The 24,261-nt window shown below is 41.0% G+C and overlaps 1 protein-coding gene across 1 annotated transcript in view; it reads right to left on the bottom strand.

Moving 5' to 3' along the window:
• Nucleotides 1-24,261, bottom strand: part of naalad2 (N-acetylated alpha-linked acidic dipeptidase 2) — a 60,189-nt gene that overhangs the window by 28,013 nt on the left and 7,915 nt on the right. The window contains exons 5-13 of the mRNA XM_078403135.1: nucleotides 23,549-23,674; nucleotides 20,790-20,976; nucleotides 17,687-17,774; nucleotides 9,819-9,914; nucleotides 7,280-7,365; nucleotides 6,827-6,946; nucleotides 4,291-4,373; nucleotides 2,402-2,465; nucleotides 138-205 (exon numbers count right to left, since the gene is read on the bottom strand). Of these exons, the coding sequence (XP_078259261.1) occupies nucleotides 138-205; nucleotides 2,402-2,465; nucleotides 4,291-4,373; nucleotides 6,827-6,946; nucleotides 7,280-7,365; nucleotides 9,819-9,914; nucleotides 17,687-17,774; nucleotides 20,790-20,976; nucleotides 23,549-23,674 (918 nt within the window). The remainder of the gene's footprint in view (nucleotides 1-137; nucleotides 206-2,401; nucleotides 2,466-4,290; nucleotides 4,374-6,826; nucleotides 6,947-7,279; nucleotides 7,366-9,818; nucleotides 9,915-17,686; nucleotides 17,775-20,789; nucleotides 20,977-23,548; nucleotides 23,675-24,261) is intronic.

The following is a 24,261-nucleotide window of genomic DNA, read 5'->3' as shown; positions in this document are numbered from 1 at the left end:
GCATTTTGCATCTATCCTCAGTGTATAACCAGCATCTGCAGTTCCTTCATACACAGATTCTTGTAATATCCATCTTCTAATTTTAATTAATATATAAAACTATACAGGAAAATGTTTTGAAGTGACTAGTTCCTTACCTTTTTGGCCAGATTATAAACCAACTGGTTGAGCAGTGGGCTACAGTCAACTCTCAGTGTGTAGTTACCTGTGTGGAGATACAGGGGAAGATGAAGGGAACAGATTGTTAAATTATTAGCAATGCAAGTAGCAACAAATAATTTAGATAAAACTGGTTACCTTTTCAGATCAATTCAACAACCTTTAGCACAAATCTAAAGTAGGTTGCAATATTAAATGAGAAAACAGTTGTGATTAACTGGAAGTTAAAGCACTAAAACTTTGTGTTACAAGTTGGGAATTGCAAGATATTTCCTTTGTGTGCTCAGGCAAAAGAAAAAAACAATAGATCGCATGTCTGAACACTGAGGATAGGGGATGAGGTGATCACAGGAAAAGATTAGACAACAGTCAGGCCTGGGGAAAATGCATTTCCTGGCATCTTGGGCAGAGGCAGTTGAAAAGGGTCACGAATGTTTGCCCAAGGCAACGTTTGTTTCAGAGATTATTGGTGAGTATGAAAAGCGAGAGTCATGCTTGCAATTTGGTCGGTGAAGCAAGGGTCGGGCTAGTGATCATGTGTGTGGAGCACAGTCATGAGCTTCGGTTGCTGGGGAGATTGCAACCATGATGGTTTCAGGGACAACAACCACAATGGCAAGTCCTAGAGGAATTGTAAAAAAGCAATACTAAACTTCACTACATTTTCTAGCCATAAAATGGTAAATTCATGTCCAATTGCCCATGTCCAATTGTTCTGTCTATGATTGGTTTTTTTTTTTAAAGCTGCCGATGAGAGGGTCAGATAGTGCAGAATTCCACCAAAGTGACGACATGGAGATCAGGTCAAGTGAGTACATGTCTGGATGTTATGCCCTTTGTGGGTTCCTCTATCACCCCTTTAATTAGCTATGTGAAATTAGCTCTGTAATTAACCTCCTAGCCACAGTTCGTGGAAAATTAACAACAAATACTGACTTATTTATTTGTCTCAGGCTCAGACAGAGTAAATTATGATTGGAATTTGTTGCTGAGAACAAAGATGCATTTTGTACTTCTTAATGATTTGCTTACAAAAAGGGAGCACTATGTTCTCTGTAATCTAATACATTGCCCATAAAATTTGTTCAATGGCTCTGTGCTTGAATATCTTTGTTAACGGACCCAGTATTCCAAGTGATGGTACTGTATGTGAACCCAAGAGACTGTTCTCTGCTGAGATATTTGTTTAGATAGAAGAATGTTGCTCTGAATTTGTGCAGAAGACTGTTTATTTTATAATTTTCATTTAGCTTGCATAGAACTATCAGTCTGAAGAAGGGTCTCGACCCGAAACGTCGCCCATTCCTTCTCTCCTGAGATGCTGCCTGACCTGCTGAGTTACTCCAGCATTTTGTGAATAAATACCTTCGATTTGTACCAGCATCTGCAGTTATTTTCTTATATTACCCAAACTAAATCTCTGTGATGATACAGAAGGTATCTGTTGTAATGAAACCATCATTCTTATCCATTTTGCCTGTTTGGATTTGGACAGTTTCGAAGTATAAAGGTTTTGCTCCAAAATCTCACGAGGAGCTCGGTTCTGGTTGGGTGTAAAATTGATCTTTCCCCAGTTTCCACTTTGCTAACAGTCTTTGCCATTTCAGTGCAGTGCAGCGCAGATCAAATGCGTTAAAGTGGCTGCAAGTGACCACTTGCTAGTAGAACTTGGATAAAAGGCAGATGATCCACATAAGTTTTCTCAACACAGTATCCTAAGACATTGTTGAGCTAACTTTTGCACGTGTTTTCTTTCTGTTCCAATCAGCAATTAAGGGTGGGAGGTGGTATAATCGAGGCACTTCCACTTCCACCCTGCACTCAAATTAAGCTGGACCATCTCTGACACTTCTCGTTCTTTTCTGTGTCTCTGTCTCTCTCTCTATCTCAGCAATCTGATGCCACTGGCATCTTCTACAAACCCACCAACTGTCACAGCGAGCTCTGCTACACCTCCTCCACCCTGCCGTCTCAAAGGATGCCATCCATTTTTCTCCATATCTCTATCTTTGCTACATCTGTTCTCAAGAGGAGGCCTTCTGCTCTGGGGTTCTTAAATTTCCACCACCTTCCCAAATCTTTCTTCTTCCGTCTCAGTCCTGATGCAAGGTATTGAACTAAAATGGCAACTTGCAACTTTTCCCTCCACCGACAATGTTTTAGCTGCTGAATTCTCACAAGTTTGCTTGTTGAAACAAAAAGATCTCTGATTATAGTAAATTATCCACTTTGAGTTAATTACCTTCAATAGCTGAATCTGCATTGATATATGCCACGGCGCGTTCTTGAAGCAGTTTGGCATTGTCCTTAATGTAAAAATGTCAAAATATATTGATTCCAACAATTAAACAGAGGTACACCCCCTGAAGTTCAGTTAGTTTACATAATGGTCATAATAGTTTAAAAGCACCAGTTTTAAAAGTAAAGATGAGGCACTTTAGGGTGACAGGAGGTCAAGATGTCAAAAGAGAGTTTAATCATCATATGTACTGAAACGGAACAATGAAATTCTTACTTGAAGCAGCATAACAGGTCTGTAAATATAATACTCAAAAAATAACTTAATAATACAAAAGAAGAAAAAAAAGAAGAAAAAAAAGTACTAGTGCAGCACAAAAGCCCAAAGTCCCTAGTACAATCAGGGCAGATCGTAGTTCAAAGTTTATTTGGTGTCTGTATTGTTCAATAACCTGACGGGTTGTTGGGAAGAAGGTTGTTCCTGAACTTAGAGGTCACGGAAGTTGAAAAAGTTATACCTGTTCCCTCTGTATTTGAATTTTAATACGTTTGCTATAAATCAAGCAAAAACTGTTGGTGTTGATACTAATTTAAAGGAAACATTACAGTTTATGGGCGGTTTTTTTTTCTGTGCACATCCCACTTGAGCACAAAGTGTACTCTTTTTCAGAACTAACATTGTCAGGCTAGGTCGTCATGTTAATACATCCTTTCTCTGAACTGGAACGTGTTTGACAAGAGGCAATTCTAGAATCCAGAAAAAACATTTAATTTTATATGTTCCCATCTTTCACCCTTGACATTCTACATTACTGTTTGCCAAGCTCTGTTAAAACATTAATCTTCTAGAAATGTCCCTGTGCTCATTAGCAGGAAATGCACAAAATAGTGGCAGCTGTTCACGGCACTGTAGTTCGAGAAACTAAATTTCACACGAGGAGCACAACACAGAGCAATTATTTTGTGCTTTTGTAAAACTGAGGATTGACTTTTATGTTCTTCTCCATTAGCATATTAATGCAGATAATTCGAAAAGCAAATAAAAATCTAAATGTTAGAAATCAGCAATAAAAACAGTAAATACTGAAATTATTTAGCTAGTCAAGCAGTATTTATAGAGAGAGAAACAGTTAATGTTTTAGGTTAGGGCCTATTCATCAAGAAATGCAGACATTTATTTTATCTTTCTCAAATCTTATAAAATGTAGACTGATGTTGGCATCCATTCAGACGTGTCGTTTATTATATGTTAAAAAAAGTACAGAATTAAATAGCAGAAATACCTAATAGTGAAAGGCTTAGATAGAGTGGATGTGGAGAGAATGTTTCCACTAGTAGGAGAGTCTAGGACTAGAGGTCATAGCTTCAGAATTAAAGGACGTTCATTTAGAAAGGAGATGAGGAAGAATTTCTTTAGTCAGAGGGGGATGAATCTGTGGAATTCTTTGCCACACAAGGTTGTGGAGGCCAAGTCAATGGATATTTTTAAGGCAGAGATAGATAGATTGTTGATTAGTACAGATGTCAAGGGTTATGGGGAGAAGGCAGGAGAATGGAGTTAGGAAGGAGAGATAGATCAGCCATGATTGAATGGCGGAGTATACTTGATGGGCCGAATGGTCTAATTCTGCTCCTATAACTTGACTTTATGACCGTATGAATTTTAATTATGTCCGGTTTAAATTGTTTGCAAGGCAAACAGATAAAGATCAAAGTACTTTTCTATGTCTGACTCAATATTGCCTAAATAGCTTCATATCTGCCACCAATCTTGCAGTGCTGGAATGAAGTGCCAGTAGAGTGAATTAATATCAAAGGAAGATGCCACTACATTACAAATTGTATTTGAAATGTACCGGGCGTGCATTTGTTTCTGACTTCCAAACAACTTACCTCTACCCACTCTGTGGATCCCAATAAACCATATTCTTCTGCATCCCAGCTGGCAAATATTATGGTTCTTCTAGGTCTCCAACCTTTAAGGACATAGATAATTGCAACACAGTTAATGTTTGAAAGAACCAATTTTGCCCCAAACTCCGATCTACAAGCACAAATTGTGATTCAGGACAGGTTAGAGTCCCTAAACGTTCCAGACCACAAGCATCATCAGTGACACACACCACCCTGGCCACACACTCATTTAACCCTTGCCATCGTAGAAGGTGGTACAGGAGCCTGAAAAATATAATGTCCAGGTTCAGGAAAAGCTTCTTCCCTACAGCCGTGAGGCTATTAAACACTACAACCTTCAAATAAGTGTGTGTGTGTGTGCGTGCGTGCTGAACTGAACTTTTTTTCTCTTGTTTATTATATTGTTTACAGAGTACTTATGCTAGTCTGTTTGTCCTTTTTGTTTGTGTGTTGGTGGTGGGGTGTTTTGTTTTGGTTGTGTATGTGGGGGGGGGGAAATCTTTTTAAAAAATTTTTTTAGGTCTCTTCCGCGGGGCCTTCCATCGCCCGGTGCGGCTCGGCCACGGGACTGATCAGCGCCCGGTGCGGCCGCAGGGCCTTCCATCGCCCGGCACGGCCACGGGACTGAACAGCGCCCGGTGCGGCTCGGCCGTGGGGCCTTCCATCGCCCGGTGCGGCGCGGCCGCGGGACACCATTCTGCTTTAGTTAAACATTTTGTTCAAGATGGCCGCGCCGTTGTGTTTGGCTGCCTGCCACTGTATGTTTTTTTTTTTTTTCCTAATCAGATGTGCAGCACTTTGGTCAACGTGGGTTGTTTTTAAATGTGCTATACAAATAAAATTGACTTGACTTGACTTGACATAATCTGTTGTGCTGCTACAAGTAAGAATTTCAATGTTCTGTCTGGGACATATAGCAATAAAACACTCTAGACTCTACACATCTCAATTAAGGGTCAAGAGAGCCTAAGTACAGAAGAAAATTGCTTTCATTTTCATGTTAAAAGAATGTTTGTGTAATGCTGGCTTAATTCATTTTGACAGCATACAACATAAAATAGGAATCACTTATTATGAAATGAAACACATAGTATTGCAAAGAAAATCTGTCAGATCAAACTGGCACAAACAACTTATGAGGTGAAGTGAAATCAGCAGATTCTAGTCTATCTTGCAACCAATTGTGTTCCCTACAATTTCTAGTTTTGAGCAATAACAAAATGGAGTATTTCTATATTTTGTGTGTAACAGACTTCTTTCGATTTGTTCTGGAACATGATAATACACTGCCTTTTTCGAATTCTTCCAAAAATCAAGAAAAACATAATTCAATTTTGGGGATCTCGGTAGCTCACTTTGTAAACTTGTGAACCCGATATGGTAATGCACTTATTGTTTCAGATATTCCAGTCACAGGAGCATATCCTAATTTGGGCAAATTATTGTAAACAAGGCCTGGATCTTGAAATGACCCAACCCTCTTCACTCCAAATATAGCTATCAGATACCATGAAGTTGCCATCCATCTCCTGGAAACCAATGACTGGGAAAATTGTTAAATAGACCATGGTGAGGTCGATATCTGTTTAAATGTGTTAGATTAGATGCTAACTTGTTTTAGATTGCTATGAACCAAATGGTGAAATGGACTCTATTTGTGATATGAATTTCAAATATTCCATTATCCATTGTGCAATTTAGTTGAACAAGGCTCCACATCATAAAGAATCCAATAATTTACCCCACAAATTGTAGATGCGCAGAGTCTCTTGTCCAGAGTAGGTGAATCGAGGACCAGAGGACATAGGTATAAGGTGAAGGGGAAAAGATTTAATAGGAATCTGAGAGGTAACTTTTTCACACAAAAGATGGTGGATGTATGGAACAAGCTGCCAGAGGAGGTAGTTGAGGCAGGGACTATCCCAACATTTAAGAAACAGTCAGACAGGTACGTGGATAGGACAGGTTTGGAGGAATATGGACCAAATGCGGGCAAGTGGGACTAGTGTAGCTGGGACATGTTGGCCGGTTTGGGCAAGTTGGGCCAAAGGGCCCGTTTCCACACTGTATGACTCTAAATCACTGCTGGATTATGTTTAAAAAACACTGGCTCATTCTCAATTAAATTTTTGCATCATCTTTCTTAATGGACAGGAAAGGATATGGAGTCCATAATCAGTAACGTTGCTTAACTATGGTTACCATGGTGGATACTACAATTGGTCACCTGTGCAATGGATCCTGGAGAATGCAATCACATCAGACTCTCCTGATTATTGAACTATAACCTTTATTTCAGTGCAACTTCATCAACACTGTCCTCAGTATGAATGACTGGTTGATCCTCATTGCTTTGGCTCTCACATGGATGGTCAAGTGGACAATGGACTGGGACAAACAAACCCCTATGCATTTCCAGAAAGACCAGTGCTTTCAGAGGAAGGATAAGAAAAACAAAGCTCGAGGCAGCAAAATAAATGACACCGTAACCCGAATCTCATTCAGACATATTTACCCTCTCTCATGAGCTTCGTAAAACTCCTCACAATTTCATGCACAGTAGCTGCTCCACTAGTGGGATCAATGCCGCCAAAGACCCATGCATCACGGTGCCCACCCAGAATGACGTACCGATCTGCCAGAGCAAATTAAGACACAGGTTATTTCCCATTTCAAGAAACTGTTTTCTTCAATTACTATTTATAAATGGCAGGCTGCAATTTTTTGTATATTTATATATTGGAAAACGAAACTTGGGTCAATGCCCAAATCAGAGATCTCTTCATTCTGCTCAATCTCAGAACTCCAACACTGCACATTTAGTCATGGCTAATTTACAAATCATTTCCCACAGGGGCGTTCAACATAAAACACTATAAAAGATATCCAGCAATACAGAAACATGCAAACTCAAAAATGTAAAAAATCCAATGAATTAAAATAACGTTGAATTCATTAGCAATCTCACCTGGCTCCATGGCTCCCCGAATTTTGCCAATGACATTGTAAATTCTTCTCATCTCATTTCTTGTGTGGACATGCATTTGGACTTTGCTAAAATTTAAAATAAATCTCTCAACATTCAAGTTTTTTAAAAAAATGTTCACATTAACTACCCTCTTTAATGTATATCATACCCATCACCACAGATAAAGGTTCTGTCAATAGCTGAATATTTAGCTGGCAAGGATAGAATGATAGAAGAGGGAAGCTAAAACTTAGAAAAGGTTTGGGCAGTAAAGTTTCAGATAAACCCATAAGTTTATGGAGACTGGAAAATGGAAGGCTGATATTGCTAAGATTTGTGTTAGATGAGGGTTTAAGTGACCAACAGAATGAGGGAGGATTAGAGATAGGTCATATAACTTGGGTAATCGGTGTTTTTTTGTTAACATGGTGAGGTGGCATAGCAGAAGCAGCTTTGGGGTCTAAAGAACTCAGACAGTGAAGAGCGACACCTTTCAAGATGGTGGATGGGCAATGGGGAGGAATGGCAATAGACCATGTGCAGGTTTGGCAAGATCTCAGTTGGTAGCTTCAGTCTATACACCATTTAACAGGAGGTAAACGTGAATAATTGGATGTTAGCTGCAGTTACCCAGCAATTCTAGTTTAACAATTAGCAAAAGTAAGAACCAGGCAGAAGGAAAGGGGGAATAACTGATGCAGATGTTGGTCCACGCCATCAAAATTCATTTACCAACAAGGCCATTAGCCATGACAGCCATACTGCAGATCTTCCTGGGTGAAATTGTCCAAGGCAGCACAGGCAAGGATGGAACCTGGGCCTGGGATTTAGTGCTGGGCTGCAGATGTGACCATGTCTTGAGGAGTGCAGTTGGAAACAGATTGGAGGTGAACGTGTTGCAGGTGAATATGTGGAGGGGAGGGTTGGGGGAAAGAGGAGTCAAAAATACATTCAGGAAATCATCTGCCAGGCGATCGCTGGGCAGGGGACATTAAGGTGGGGAACCTTTGCCAAGGATGTAAGGAAAATAATTAGTGGGCTTGCAAACTTTCCAGTACAGCACTCAGGGAGAAAAGCCGTATTGTTCTGGGAACCCCAGAACAACATGGTCCATGGCAGCACAGTGGTATAGTTGCTGCCTCACAGTACCAGAGACCCGGGTTCGATCCTGACCATGGGTGCTGTCTGTATGGAGTTTGTACATTCTCCATGTGACCATATGGGTTTTCTCTGGGTCCTCCAATGTCCTCCCACACTCCAAGGACGTACAGGTTTGTAGGTTAGTTGGCCTGTGTAATTGTAAATTATCCCTAGTCTGTAGGATAGGCGTGGTGTACGGGGTGATCGCTGGTCAATGCGGACTCGGTGGGCCGAAGGGCCTGTATTTCTAAAGTCTACAGTCTAAACGTTCCTCAGCAATGCTTCAAAAGGACTGCTGGGCAGTAAATGACATCATCTCACTTAGCTGTGATGCCAGTATTATGTTGGGGTCACAACACTGATTTAGGACAGGTCGAATATTCCAGGTGACGAGAAGTAACCTAGAATTTACTATTATCGTATCTCTAGAAATATATATATTTTTAATGCAGAATTCTGAAATTGCAGTGCAACGCAATTGAATTTCACCCTCATCAACCAGGTTTACAATGGGAGTGGCAATGCTAAAGTTCTGACACACTATGCCTGCTTCGACCAGATCCCCTACGCCTTGGCCAAAATCCACCCAGAATAAAGATCCCAGAACTTCAGCTGGACCATTCCCATATGCTGGGCACGACATTGTGGAAATAAAGCATTGTCATATTTTTGCAAGAATACCTGGGAGAGCCACTTTAATAAGCTTTGGCATAGAAAGCATAGGCCCTTCATGATAATATTTATGTACTGTGATATGTTAACACCTAGGAATTTTAAACTACTAACTCCTCCACCTATATTAGGCATCAATTCTAAATGCCAGCACAATAAATCAATTTATTTTTTGTACTGCGGAATATTATGTAACTTAACTCAGAAGTGTTAGGGAAACAAATCTATTCATCACAGTAGTCCAAACAACTGACAAATGAAATAAAAACAATGATGAAAATAGATTGTATTTTAATTTTAAATAGAGTGTATTGGAATTCACCCCACATCAATACTCAAATGGCACAGTTATTGTTTGGTATAGTTGCATTGGTGTAGTTTGGTCTGGGTGCTGCTTAATTATTTTCACTTTATCTCAATATTACATACATAATCCCATCTCTTGGAACAATGCCATGGGAACCTCGGGACCAAACACTACTTTTAGATAGTCTCTTGCACATGTCACTTTACATTCCTGATGTTTAAATTGCCCACAGAATGCGTTTTTATTACACTTCTTTTGAGATTGTTAATAACATTATGAAATACAAAACCCTGAGATTTGAGTTCCTCAATGCAACAGTGACAAATGACAATTAGAAGAGGGCAATTCGGATGTCAGTCAGGTATGAAATATCTGGGACTTTGCAGTCCACCCCTTTATTTACCATGCACAATGACTCACTGTGAGGAGTAATTGTCCTTGAAGCCAGGTCCAATGTTATATGAAACATTCAGTTGTCCTTTCCATTCACTGGGGGCTGGAGTTCCTCCCAGGTGTCTATTGAAGAGAGTGAGCCATGAAATTAAAATTTAAAAAATAGCTGTTACACAACTGTTTTATAACTTAAAACAAATCCATTGCCACGACTCACTACTAGAATTTTTGCAAATATTCCACTGCCTGATAAGAGCCGACATGGAAAACAATTCCACCCTTTCTAGTATTTCCTCTTTATCGACAATTACCTCTTTCAATATCCTCCATATACTATATCTTTGACAAAATCCTTTCCCTAGATAAACAGTATCTCATTTAGGATCTCCGTCCTTGATGAGAAGATATCCTTTTTGTGGTGTATTTACCATTTTGAGTTTTGTGTTTTGGCAGCTGAGCCTTGCCGTAGTTCCGGGTATAAAGCATTGTGGGATACCTGATTACACTCTCTGGTGGTGTTGAAGTAAAGCAGCCATATGTTGTATGCTAACCTGTCTCACTCGTCAATTCTTATCATAATACACCACAGTTAAAGTTGGCGACGAGGATAAAACAAGCAGAAAATGCCTATCATAGGTTCCATAGGAGAGTTCGCCCCGAAGACAGAGTCTTGGTCGGCGTATGTGGAACGTTTAGAGCAGTTTTTTGAGGCTAACGACATTGCAGTGGAGAAGCAAGTAGCTACTCTGTTAAGTGTGATGGGAGCATCTACATATGGTCTGTTAAGGAACCTGGTGCAGCCGCTGAAGCCAAAAGATAAGTCCTACGATGACATTGTGAACATTTTAAAGACTCATTTTGAACCCAAGCCGTTGCTTATTGCGGAGAGATTCCGCTTTAACCGATGCAACCAGCGGGCGGATGAATCTGTGACCAGTTACGTTGCGGAGCTGAAACAGTGTGCAGTTAACTGTGAGTTTGGAGCGACGTTGAACGAGACGCTTCGGGACCGTTTTGTCAGTGGGATTTGTAATGAGGCAAGCCAGCGACGGCTGTTGTCGGAGTCCAACCTGACTTTTGCACGGGCATTTGAAATCGCCCTCAGCATGGAGACTGCGGAGAGAGACACGCAGCAGCTGCGGGGACACGAGGTACGTCCGAACCAAGTGCATAAAGTGGATGCGCACACGGTTAAGCAAACGGGGAGGAACTGCCATAGATGTAACGGCAAAAATCACAGCCCACAGGTGTGTCGCTTTAAAGATGCAAAGTGTTACAACTGTGGTAAAACCGGGCATATTAAAAGGGCATGCAGAGGAAAAGTGGCGGCGGCACCAACACAGAGCAGATATAAACGACAGACTGATAAAAACACAAAGTATGTGGAGGCAGAGGAAATAGTGTTGCCAATGTTTTCATTTAGTAAATGGCAACAACTGTAAACAAGCATACCGGGCATGTTTTGTGGTTAATGGCAAAGAAGTCAAACTAGAAATTGACACCGGAGCTGCCGTGAGCATTATCTCAGAGGAGTTGTTTCAGACCACCTTTTTAAAGCAACCACTAGGGCTTGCTGAAGTCACACTGAAGACATACACAGGGGAGGTTATTCCTGTGTTGGGACAGTTTGAAGCCACTGTCAAATATGAGAGTCAGAGTGAGCAGCTACCAATGATTGTGGTAAAGGGAGCAGGACCAGCTTTGTGTGGAAGGAACTGGTTAAAAAAGCTCACCTTAAACTGGAAAGAAATTAAACATGCCAGTGACAAGTCTCATCAGGAAGACATAAAGCATATTAAGGAGATGCCTCACCTGACATCAATACAGGATGTACTGGAGTTACACGCTGAAGTGTTTAAAGATGAACTTGGCACTCTGCGTGATGTCAAAGCAACAATTCTGGTGGAACCAGGGGCCCGCCCAAAGTTTTGCAAAAGCCGCCCACTGCCATTTGCCATGAAAGCACGAGTGGAGGCTGAATTGGACCGACTGGAAAAGGCCAACATAATTACTCCAGTCAAACATAGTGAATGGGCAGCACCCGTTGTTCCGGTTGGAAAAAAAGGACCATACCATTCGTCTGTGTGGAGATTACAAACTCACTGTAAACCAAGCTGCCACTACAGAGACTTATCCATTGCCACGGATAGAGGAGCTGATGGCAACCCTCAGTGGAGGAAAGGTGTTTTCAAAGATTGACCTCGCCTCAGCGTACCAGCAGGTACTTCTGGAGGAAGAATCAAAAAAACTGTTGACCATTAACACACACCGAGGCTTATTTGTCTATAACAGACTGGCTTTTGGTGTGAGCGCAGCACCCTCCATCTTCCAAAGAATCATGGAGAACCTCATGAAAGATCTGAATGTAGTGGTGTATCTGGATGATCTCCTCATCACAGGAAAAACTGAACGAGAGCATCTGCAAAACCTGCATAAAGTGCTACAGAGACTGCAGGAGAGCGGACTGAGAGTCAGGGACGCAAAGTGTGAGTTTGGAAAGAAACAAATCGAATACTTGGGTCATGTGTTAAACAGCCAGGGCATTCAGCCGTCACCGGAGAAAGTCAGAGCAATAAAGGATGCACCAGCCCCCACCTGTGTGAAAGAGCTGAGAGCTTTCTTGGGACTAGTGAATTATTATGGACGGTTCATGCCCAACCAAAGCACCGTGCTTGCTTCCCTGTACAGGTTGCTGAAAGACCAGGTGTCGTGGGAGTGGAAAAGTCGAGAGCAGAAAGCTTTTGACAAGTGCAAATCGCTGCTCACAAGTGACAAGATCCTGGTGCACTATGACCAAAAGCTTCCTCTCACTCTGGCCTGTGACTCCTCAGCGTATGGCATTGGAGCTGTCATACAACACAAAATGCCTACAGGGGAGGAGCGCCCCATCGCCTTCTCATCACGCACATTATCCCCTGCTGAGAAGAAATATTCTCAGATTGAGAAAGAGGGACTGGCGCTCATTTTTGGTGTAAAGAAGTTTCACCAATACCTGTGGGGGAGGAAATTCAAACTTGTGACTGATCACAAACCCCTGCTAACACTGTTTGGAGAACACAAAAGCCTGCCTACAATGGCTGCAGCTCGAATCCAAAGATGGGCAATAATTCTCTCTGCCTATGATTATCACATTGAGTACTGTGCCTCAGGGAAACATGGTAATGCAGATGGCCTCTCAAGAGTTCCGCTGCCTGACACAAACGACGCAGGGACCACAGCCATCACTGACAGCGTATACACACTGTTAACTGAACATCTTGAGCAGGCTCCACTGAACGCAGACCAAGTGGCACGTGCAACACGCTCAGACAACGTGATGTCAAAGGTGCTGAAATTTGTCATGGATGGCTGGCCTGCTGAAGTGGATGAGACTCTGAAAGCTTTCCACACGCGTAGATGTGAATTTTCAATAGAGCGAGGATGTGTCCTGTGGGGCACCAGAGTGGTGATTCCTGAAAAGTTGAGAAAAACTGTTTTAAAGGAGCTGCATTCTGGCCATCCAGGAATTGTGAAAATGAAAGCACTAACACGCAAGTACGTATGGTGGCCTAAAGTTGATGCAGAGGTGGAGCAAGTTTGCAGAGCATGTGAGTCATGTCAATTGGAGCAAAGGATGCCTCGTCAGGTGCCTTTGCATCCATGGGAATTTCCTGGCCAGAGCTGGAAAAGACTACACATAGACTTTGCTGGTCCATTTTTGGGACACACTTTCATGTTGGTGGTGGATGCTTACTCCAAGTGGTTGGAGGTGTTTAAAATGTCTAGCATCACATCACAAGCCACTATCACACGACTGAGAAGACTGTTCGCAGCTTATGGATTGCCGGAGCACATTGTCACGGATAATGGAACGCAGTTCACGTCAGAGGAGTTTAAAAACTTCATGCAGCAGAATGGAATCCTTCATTCTACAAGTGCTCCTGGTCACCCTGCCTCGAATGGCCTGGCAGAACGGTACGTTCAGTCATTCAAGGGTGGAATGAAAAAGCTGACACACACCGCAATGGATGTGGAGGACAGGGTCTCCATCTTTTTGATGCAGTATCGCACCACACCAAACTGCACTACTGGTCAGTCACCTGCTGACCTGTTTCTGAACAGACACGTGCGCACCCGTCTGGATTTCATCCGTCCGGACACAGCAGCCGCTGTTCGTAAAAAACAGTACAAGCAGAAGTTTCACCATGACCTCCGTGCAGCAGACAGGTGTTTCTCAGTGGATGACCCAGTGTATTTATACAATACGGCTGGGGGATGACGCAAATGGATTCCTGGAGTCATAGTGGATCAAACAGGACCGGTGTCTTACAAAGTACAAGGAGGAGACACCGACATCACCTACAGGAGACATAGAGATCAGCTGAGATTCAGAGTCATGGGAGATGGACTGGATCAGGACACTGAAAACTCAACCACTGACACTTCTGCACCGAGCCAACCCGCACAGCCGGAGGACATGTCATCATGCAGCGAGCCAGGGACTGTGGACCGTACAGCTGCAGCTGCTGCGCCGCTGAGTCCATGCCGATCATCAAGGGTCAGGAAGCCTCCAGACCGCTATGTCCCTTAAGCTTCATTTTTTTTTTTTTAAAAGGGGAAATGTTCGGCATGAAGGACTGTTTAGTTGTTTAAGTTGTTTTCATTAATATGAACACACAGATGGACTGAGACTTGTTAAAACTACAAGAGGGTCTCTAGTGATAACAAGTAACTTTGCATAGTAGTAATTTTGGGAATGGTTATTGTTAGTAATAAGGCACTTGCTAATTTCAGTTATTTAAGATTACCTTCATTTTAAAAAGGGGGTAATGTGGTGTATTTACCATTTTGAGTTTTGTGTTTTGGCAGCTGAGCCTTGCCGTAGTTCCGGGTATAAAGCATTGTGGGATACCTGATTACACTCTCTGGTGGTGTTGCAGTAAAGCAGCCATATGTTGTATGCTAACCTGTCTCACTCGTCAATTCTTATCATAATACACCACACTTTTTGATCCTGAATGGTTTACACCTCCTCTTTTCTTTTTTTACTGTCAATATGTCTTTGGAAGAGCTTTAGAATCCCTTTTATGTCAGCCATCAGTTTATTCTCATATTATCCTTTTGCTCCTGATGTTGCCTTTGCTTCTCCACTGTAATTTAACATCTACTCTCGAATTCTGCTGCTTCCTCCACTGTATATGGGACCTTAGGAAATCCAGGTTTTGAGTTCCATTTCCTCTTAAAGGGATCAATGTATCTAATCTATAACCAAATTACCTCATCTTTAAAAAAACTGCCAATTAGTCCTTGGCAATTTTGACAATGCTAGTGTGAGCGATGTCAAAATACTGTATATCCTTCATTGACAAGGCAAATCAAATCTGTCCAATTACTATCCAATGTGGCACGTACCAATGCTCAGACCAATCAATTTGGATGTAAGCGTAGATGGGTTGGTTATTAAGTTTGCAGATCACACCAAGATTGATGCAGCTGCAGGTATTGAGGAAGGCTGTCAAAGAATACAGTGGGATTTAGATCATTTACAGATATGGATAGTGGAATGGCAGATGGAGCCATCCCTGGCATTGATTTACAGAGCAATCTTGGGGTCCAAGTCTGTGGCTCCCCAAATTGAAGGCATTTGGTATGTTGGTACGTTAAGGCATTGAGTATAACAGTCAGGAAGTTATGTTGCAGTTTTATAATACTTTGGCAAGGGTGCATTTGGAATATTATGTGCAGAGCTGATTATAAGAAGGATATGGAGATTTTGGAGAAGGTGCAGTAGTTGTTTACCAGAATGCTGCCTGGATTAGAGGGTATTAGCTACAAGGAGAGGTAGGACAAACTTGAATTATTTTTTCTGGTGCATTGGAGGTTGAGAGGACAACCTGATAAAATATACAAAATCATGAGAGGCATGGGCAAGGTAACCATCAGAACCTTTCTCTCAGAGTTAAATGGCAAATACTAGAAGGCATAGCTTTAAGGTCAGAGTGGAAAAATTTAACATCTGAGGTGGATGTACAGAGCAAGTTGTTTTTTTTTACATGGAGTATGGTGGGCGCCTGGAACGTGATGTCATGGGTGGTGGAGGAAGCAAATATGATAATGGTGTTTAAGATTATAGCTAGGCATTTGGATACACAGGGAATGGTGGGATATGGACATCATGCAAGCAGAGGAATTAGTTTAAGTTGGCATTATGTTCACCACAGAGATTTTGGGCCAAAGAGTTTGATCCTGTAGAAAAAAAGGAATTGCAGATGCTGGTATACACAATAGGATACAAAGTGCTGGAGTAACTCAGTGGGTCAGGCAACATCTCTTGAGAACATGGAAAGGTGACGTTTTGGGTTTGGACTCTTCTTGATCCTGTGCTGTACAGGATTCTATATTTAAACAATATTGTAGCCTAGGTCTAAGCATAGACAGAGGAGCGGTATTTTAAAAGCAAGATAGAAGTGAATACTCCAAGCATCAAGATAGCATCTGATCAGGTGTAGAACAAGGAACACTTGTTCTATTCAGCCCCAGGAGATATTTGCAGGGGGTTTTGGGGGACAAAGCCCTGGGTACAACCATCCTCAGCTGTCTCATCAGCAACATTTCATTCAAAAGGTCACAAATAAGGATGTTTACTGACAATTGCACCATCTTCAATTCTACATCCAATGGCTCAGATTAGCAATGAAGCAAATTATATTCAGCAAAACTAAGATTTCAATTTTTTTTTAAATCAGCTGAAAAATAGCAAATGATATTTGATTCTCTCAAGCTCCAGGCATCCAGAGACAAACTATCCATTGGTGACATTCAATGGCATTATCGTGAACAAAATCCAAACCATCAATATCCTGGGCAGTCACTGCTAAGAAGAAACACTTGACCAGCCGCTTTAATACTGTGGCTGAAGAACCACCTCAGATGTTAAATATTCTGCAGTGATCCTCTTCTCAAAGTTTGCCCACCATCCTCCTGACACAAGACAGGAGTAAGACAGAATACACCACCGTTGGTTCAATGTGTGCTTGTCCAATAACACTAAAGTAGCTTGAAATCATCCAGAACAAGGCCACACATCTATTTAGTATGCCATCCACACAAAGCACACTAAACCGGCTCTCTACCATCTAGCAGAACAAGGTTAGCAGCACCTTCATCAAGCAGGTTATTACTGTCCAAGGTAACAACTTTCTCAAGAGTAATTGGTGTCGGTCACTAAATGCTGGTTTTGCCAGTGTTACATCCCATAGATGAATTTTAAAGCATCTATAGGTAGACAAGGCTATTTCACTCATCCAATTTCACCAATCATTTCTCATCAATGTCTTTCAGAGGCTACGATTACATTCTCAAGGCAATTTCTCAATTTGATAAAATAGAGGAAGAACTCTCATTTATCTGACATTCCAAAGAATTCCAATTTGAAGTTTGGTCACATTACAATGTCGAGAACGACAACACTCAATTTGCACTTAGCAAGTATGACCCGGTTAAACCTTTCAAATTTGCAGGAATTCTTCTTGTGCCTGTAAAACAAGCATCTATACATTTCAAGTATCAAGTACCAAAATTATAAAAACATACGAATAGATTGTGCTTTTGGAACATGCTTTAAGACAATTTGTTTTTTATGGATACAATAGTCATAAGTTCAATGAGAAATTGCTTGTAGAATTCAGAATCACACCATACATGTAGTTTTTCAAATAATACGTGCATTGCTTGCTTTTGATGTAATCAAATTCTATACATCAAAAATGTCTGCTGGCATTATGGTTACATCACTAATTAACCTTTTAATCTGGAAATACTACTAATCTGTGAATGTGAATTGAAATCCTACATTTGTAGTGTAGAAAATCTGAACCAGTCTTGTAATAACTTTGGACAAATTTCAAACAACTTACCGCAGCAACTGTTCTGCATCTTGATAGCCGATTGGATTAACAGGAATTTTGGGAAGGCCAATAGCTTCATCCAATCTGAATGCATATTCTGAAGATAAGAAAAAATATGTACTGTTAAAAACACATTCCTTTCAAAAACATCTGGTCTATTTTGAGCTACTTTTTGACAATACTTATTGACCTCGGTAATAATCTTACGTGATTATTAAATGTCCGCTTTCGATTAAAGTCCTCAAAAATAAAGTGTTTCAGATCAATCATACAAGTAACATAGGCACCAAATTTCGTTAGTAAATAAGTCTATGATTAATCAAAAGAAGATTATTTAAATTAAAGACCTTTTTTAAAAAAAACAAAGAAAACACTAAATTGACAGGATTTTCTATTAATTTCTTTACATTCATGCACTGATTTGCATTCAAGAGTAAGGCAACAATAAGATTAGACAATCAATTGATCTTTGGATAAGAAGTGAATATAGTGTTTGTACAGGAATTCGGCATTGAATTAAAAAAACTTCTGCCATCATCTTACTCAAGGGCAGAGCAAAGCATGGAGGGCTGAATGGCTTAGTCCCACTTCTATGTATTTGCATGCTTATGTTGTCATCTCATTACAGCTTGTATATATTCTGAATCATATCTTAGAATATTTTGTTGTGTATTGATCATGATACAAATTCAATGCTCCCTTACAAAGATTTAGTAACCTACTAGACCAAGTGGACCCGTTGGGCCCAAACTTCTCCTGCATTGGTGCAGCACCCTGTCCTCCCCCCCCACTCTCTCCTCAACCCCCCCTCCCCTCTCCCTTCTCCCCCACTCCCCCCTTCCCCTCCCCTCCTTTTAAACTTTAAAATGTGAATAACTTTAAAAATATGACCAATTTCAATAAAACTACTTGCATTATCACTAAAGTGACAATAGTGAGTAAGGTGGGCCTAAAATTGTTGCGCTATCGTGTACCGTTTTGGCTGAAGTTCAGTCACAAACAAGATAACAAATGAGAGTTTTAGTATATAGATTACAATTCAATTGCTATGTTTTCTTTGTCTACTACCATGCATAGAATGCAAGTGTAGAAGATTTTGGTAGAGCTTTATAAGATCTTAAGTTAATCCAGAGCTGGAATTTTGTGTGAGATTCTGGTCTTCACACTACAAGATGAATGTCACTGCACTGCGGAGAGTGCAGAGTCATAAGACAATTAGGCTGGATTTGTTTCCCTTAGATGAGAGAAAGCTGAGCGAATACCTCAGAGAGGCGTACAAAATTATGAGGCTCATAGATCAGGTCAATGGGAAGAAACTAAGCCCCATGGCAGAGGTACAACACCAGATGGGATTTGTTTAAAGTAAGGAGTAGAGTTTTATAGAGGATCCAAGTAAATAGTTTTTCACCCAGACGATGTTTGCAGTCTGGAATGCAATAACTGAGAAGTGGCAATAACTGTGTGGCAGTAGCTCCCACAATTATTAAGCATCATCCGGTGAGCACTTAAATTGCTTGTCCATAATAGGCTATTGAACAAGATGGGATTAGTATGGATAGTCTTATCTAAGGGTCTCTTTAAATGTGGGATGGGGAGGGTGAGAAGATGGGGGGGGGGGTGGGGGGTGGGGGATGGGGGGGGGGATCGGGATGGGGGGGGATGGGGGGGGAGATGGGGGGGGAGGGATGGGGGGGGATGGGGGATGGGGGGGATGGGGGGATGGGGGATGGGGGGGATGGGGGTTGGGGGGGGAAAGAAAGTTAATGGAAGGAACATAAAATTATCTTTAACACTTCAGTGAAACCTGGAGAAAGAGGAGAACAGTTAGCACTGTTGGGAGAATTGGGTTCAATTCTTCAGTTGAGTAACAATTCATTGATTAGCCACCTTTGCTGTTTTTATCTTGGATGTTCTCGTCTGAATTTCAACCCCCACAATCATGGTGTCAAATTCTGCACCGGATCAAAATTGATAATCTCCATGATAACTTTAAATTGCTATTTTTGATAACAGCGGCACGATGTTTAGAGTTCCACTACTTTTTCCAAGTCTGAGAGTTCAATGTATATGTTAATCCTATTTCACAATAATTTCACTGGATCAGATTAGTTTATTGTTAAATATACCAGGGTGCAATGCCATTTCTTGTTCACACAAAGTTCACAGAGTAAACAGTATTCAAATGGAAAAGCATTAGTCAAGAAATTCACCATTTTTAATTCAGATTCTGTTGCAGAAAATAACTTTCCAAGGCGCCCAACAACTGTGTTTAGGGATGAGGCAGGGAAGATATCTTCCGTTTCCTTGACTCTCAACTATTTGCAAGTCTATTCACAGTTTTAATTTGTGTTGTGTATTATTTCAGTGTGTTGTAGAATTTGAAGTAAAAAGAATTGGAACCAAGTCCCAAATAGTTTTTCTTAAAATATGAATAGGAAACATTGTCCTCAACCTGATGAATTTCAGACGCTAGACCAATTTAAGCTGAATTTAAATTATTCAGTTTCACGTAAATAAGGTGTAATGGCAGTTTCTATACCTTCTCAAAGTCCAACTTCGATAGCCATTACTTCTCGGGGATGGAATGGAGGTATAGCTTATGCACACACCGCACTCTGAGATAACAAAAACGAATCTTCCAAACGCTGTTTCTTGATTAATTGGTCTTTATTAAAGTAGCACAAATCAAAAGAGTAATTCATAACTTATTGTTCTTATCAACTGTTTCTTCTTCAAACAATATAGTAAAAATCGTGTAGTCGTTACCGTGTGGTCCTTGTGAGTGTGGCTGGCGCGAGTGTGACTGGCGCGAGTGTGGCAGACGTGAATGTGGTAAAAAACTGTATTCTCTGAATCCTCCGAGACTAAACTGACCCACAATCTCAGTCGCTACGCTAGCCTCTTCCCACGTAGACACTCCCCATTACGTATCAAATCACATCCACAAGCATGCAAAAAAGACAGAAACTAGAAATATTAAACATAGCCACAATACAATGACATAACTAAATTAAGCCTAAATGGCTCCTACATAAGGCACGGGGCTAATATTTTACCAATGTGATTTGCTCGTGCAGATGAAAGGACAACGATTACTTGCAGTAGGACATACCATTTGCTGGAAATCCTGGGGTGAGGGGATCTCCAGCTCCATTTGTGTTCAACACGTTTCCACGCTGCACACCACTTCCAGGGAGGCTCCAGCCATTTGGGTAAGGTAACACCCCTGGTGCAGTATAATCAGCTGGGTCAGAGAAAAAGATGACACCTTCAGCACCTGCCTTCATAGCATTCTTGACCTAGGAAATAGGAACAAGATACAATTAAACCAAACTGAAAATTAAAATCTGAAAAAGGGTCCTGACCCAAAACATCACCTCTCCAGATATGCTCCCTGACCCGCTGGGTTACTCCAGCACGATATTTTTTGCTCAAGATTCCATTATCTGCAATTCCTTGTGTCTACTTGAAAATAAGAGTCAATTCATGAAAATAATTTAAGGTAGAAAAAGTAGAGGTCTTTTTTTTTTAATGGGCAGCCCAGTGGCACAGCGGTAGAGTTGCTGTCTTACAGTGCCAGAGCCAGTGTTCAATCCTGACCATGGGTACTGAATTTGTACTTTCCCCCTGTAACCGTGTGGGTTTTCTTCGGGTGCTCCGGTTTCCTCCCACCTCCCAAAGACATGCAGCTTTGTAGGTGAATTGGCTTCTGTAAATTGTCCCTAGTGTGTAGGACAGTACTAGTGTGTGGGAGAACGCTGGTCGGCGTGGACTCAGTGGGGTAGAGGGCCTGTTTCCTCACTGTATCGCTAAACTAAATTAATGTAAAACATAATTAATGTTCAAAAATTATGTTTGGACGCTTTATGGAATGTTCAACTCCCCAGCACTTAACAATGGAAGAGGAATTGGGAATCTACTATAAGATCTACGAGATCAGTGGAGATTTGAAAACAGAAATAGAACCAGCAATAAAAATGCTGTATCTAACCATCAGTCAACAGACAACCATACTGCAGCCTGTGTGGGCTGATATTCTTGCAACATCTGGGAGTCTCATGCTCCAGACACACTCAAAACTTTCAAAATTCTTTCCCTCATCCTCCGTTCTTCTTAGTCCTTTCCAGTCTAGGAAAAAAAAGACAATCTAGCACTTGCTAGCAAAACCAAAGCAATTCTTCCAAATCTTGCTTCACTTGGTCTCTCTTCCCTAAAGATATTCTCAGTGTATGTGATTCTCCCTGGACTTTACAGGAGCTCGTGTTAACAAAAGGCCAGCTGTTGGGTGGAGAAAATAGGAAATAACCCAATGCTGGGCGGTACAATGGAGCAGTAGTAGAGTTGCTGCCTTGCAGCACCAGCGACCCGGGTTCCATCTTGACTATGGTTGCTGCCTGTACAGAGTTTGTACATTCTCCCTGTGACCACCTGGGTTTTTGCCAGGTGCTCTGGTTTCCTCCCATACTCTGAGGACATACAGGTTTGTAGGTTAATTGGTTTTGGTAGAACTGTAAAATTGTCCCTAGTGTGTAAGATAGTGTTAGTGTATGGGGTCATCGCTGGTCAACACAGACTTAGTAGGGGAAAGGCCTGCTTCCGCGCTGTATCTCTAAAGTAAAATCTCAAGTTCTCTCAAACAGGATAAAGATATTGCAAAAAAAAACAAATTGCAGGAGAAACTCAGCATGTTTTTGGAGGCAAATGAATCATTCTTACATTAACGTTAATTATCAGGATTGGGAAAAATCACATTTCTACTTGTGTTGAATCCTTAACCTTCATGTTGATGGAAACAGTTTTATTATAGTTACTCTCTGGAATTCAGTTCCTTGGTCCATATTTGGACCAAGTGTATAATTGATGCTTTATACGCTTCTATTATTTTACAAATCTATTTTTAAATCGTATGTGTAAGGCTAGTGGTTATTTAGTTAATGATTCGATTTTAAGTTAGTTGATCTGATCATCATCATTGGGTCACTAAATAAAGCCTTTTATTTCCAATGCGGGTTTTTTTTCACCCTACAGTGGTTCAGGTGGCCCAGATCAGCTTCTTAAAGGTATGAAGGGTGAATGGATGTTGGCCTGCAGTGTGCTCACCATGTTCACAGAATCAAATACAAATGTTAACATCTTCCCAAAGGATTGGATGAATCTGCACTGATAATTGGAAATAAATTAGCACGAGGGAGAAGATAGATAGGATGTTTTAGTTACTCAAACTGATGGAAACAAAGATTTTAGGCACAAGGAACTGCACATGCTACTTTACAAAACAAGTGACACAAGGCACTGGAGTAACTCAGCTGGTCAGACAGAATCTCTGGAGGAAGAACAATGTTCTTAGTCTTTTATGCCTTCAGTTTCAGCTGTACTCCAGATCTGCGGATCAGATACTTGACCAAGTCCCTGCCCCCTCCCAAATTAGGCAGTTAACCTCAATGTGGTACTAAACACAATAGCTGCACACCTGCAGCATAAATATGTATAATGGTATTGTTGAAGTTAGACAATAGACAATAGAGTAGGCCATTTGGCCCTTCGAGCCAGCACCGCCATTCACCATGGCTGATCATGGCTGATCATCCACAATCAGTACCCCATTCCTGCCTTCTCCCCATATCCAAGTTAATTTGTGACTATACGGAAATGGGATAAATACACCTCTGAATGCATTAAAATATCTTCACGTCACACGATCATAACTAATATGTGGAGATCTGGTTATTACAGAGCACAAAAATTACTATAAACTTGCTATTCCTTAAGCTAATTCAGCCACTTTTCCTCCTCAAAAAATAACCTTATTTTCATTTGATAATTGGTATTGTGCAAAACCAAAGCTTGGGCCATATTAGCAACAATTTGTACCTTGTTTCCTCTGAAGATTTTCCCATATCTGGCAATTACAATTTTTCCAGTGCAGTTGAGACCCAATTCCCTCTCCAGCCAGGTGAAGTCCTCTTGACGTCCATAATTAACATAGACCAAGTCCCCCTGTGCATAGATACAGTGGCAGATTACTTGATAGCACAATGAAAAATGCATTTCTTTGTATTATGGAGAGAATTTTAAAATTATACATATTTTGAATAATATTCAGCATTTCGGAAGCTTTAAATTCAAAGCTATTTATTTGAAAACAGTTTTTGTGAGTAATGGTTCAAACATATCTATAGTCTCTCTCTCACACACACAAAGAAAAACGATATTTGGGGAGCTTTCATGTCAGTAAAGATGAGAGAACAGCTGGAGGTTTATTGGATATAATAATAAATTACTAAAGTTTTAAGGGAAAGGCATAAAGAGGGGAGAGAGGAATGTGTACAGAAAGGTCAAGGTGCAACTTGAAGATATGGGCACACATCATATTTTGTACAATGCATGTGAAGAATGGCCAGATGCAAGGGATAAGGAAAAGTTACTGGGGAAGAAACATTTTTTGGTCTCCTGCAGTCTCAGTCATTTTGTATTTTCCAAGATTGCTCATGAAATTCAATTGTTTAGCAATATCTGCTATTTTGGCTAAATTGCCGCGAGTTTCTGATTCAGCTTTGTTGGTGTATAAACCATCAGTTCAGTTC

Source organism: Rhinoraja longicauda, chromosome 7 (assembly GCF_053455715.1).
Source record: "Rhinoraja longicauda isolate Sanriku21f chromosome 7, sRhiLon1.1, whole genome shotgun sequence".
NCBI lineage: Eukaryota > Metazoa > Chordata > Chondrichthyes > Rajiformes > Arhynchobatidae > Rhinoraja > Rhinoraja longicauda.
Note: the sequence above shows the minus strand (reverse complement) of the source record. Positions and strands in the feature narration are given on the sequence as shown.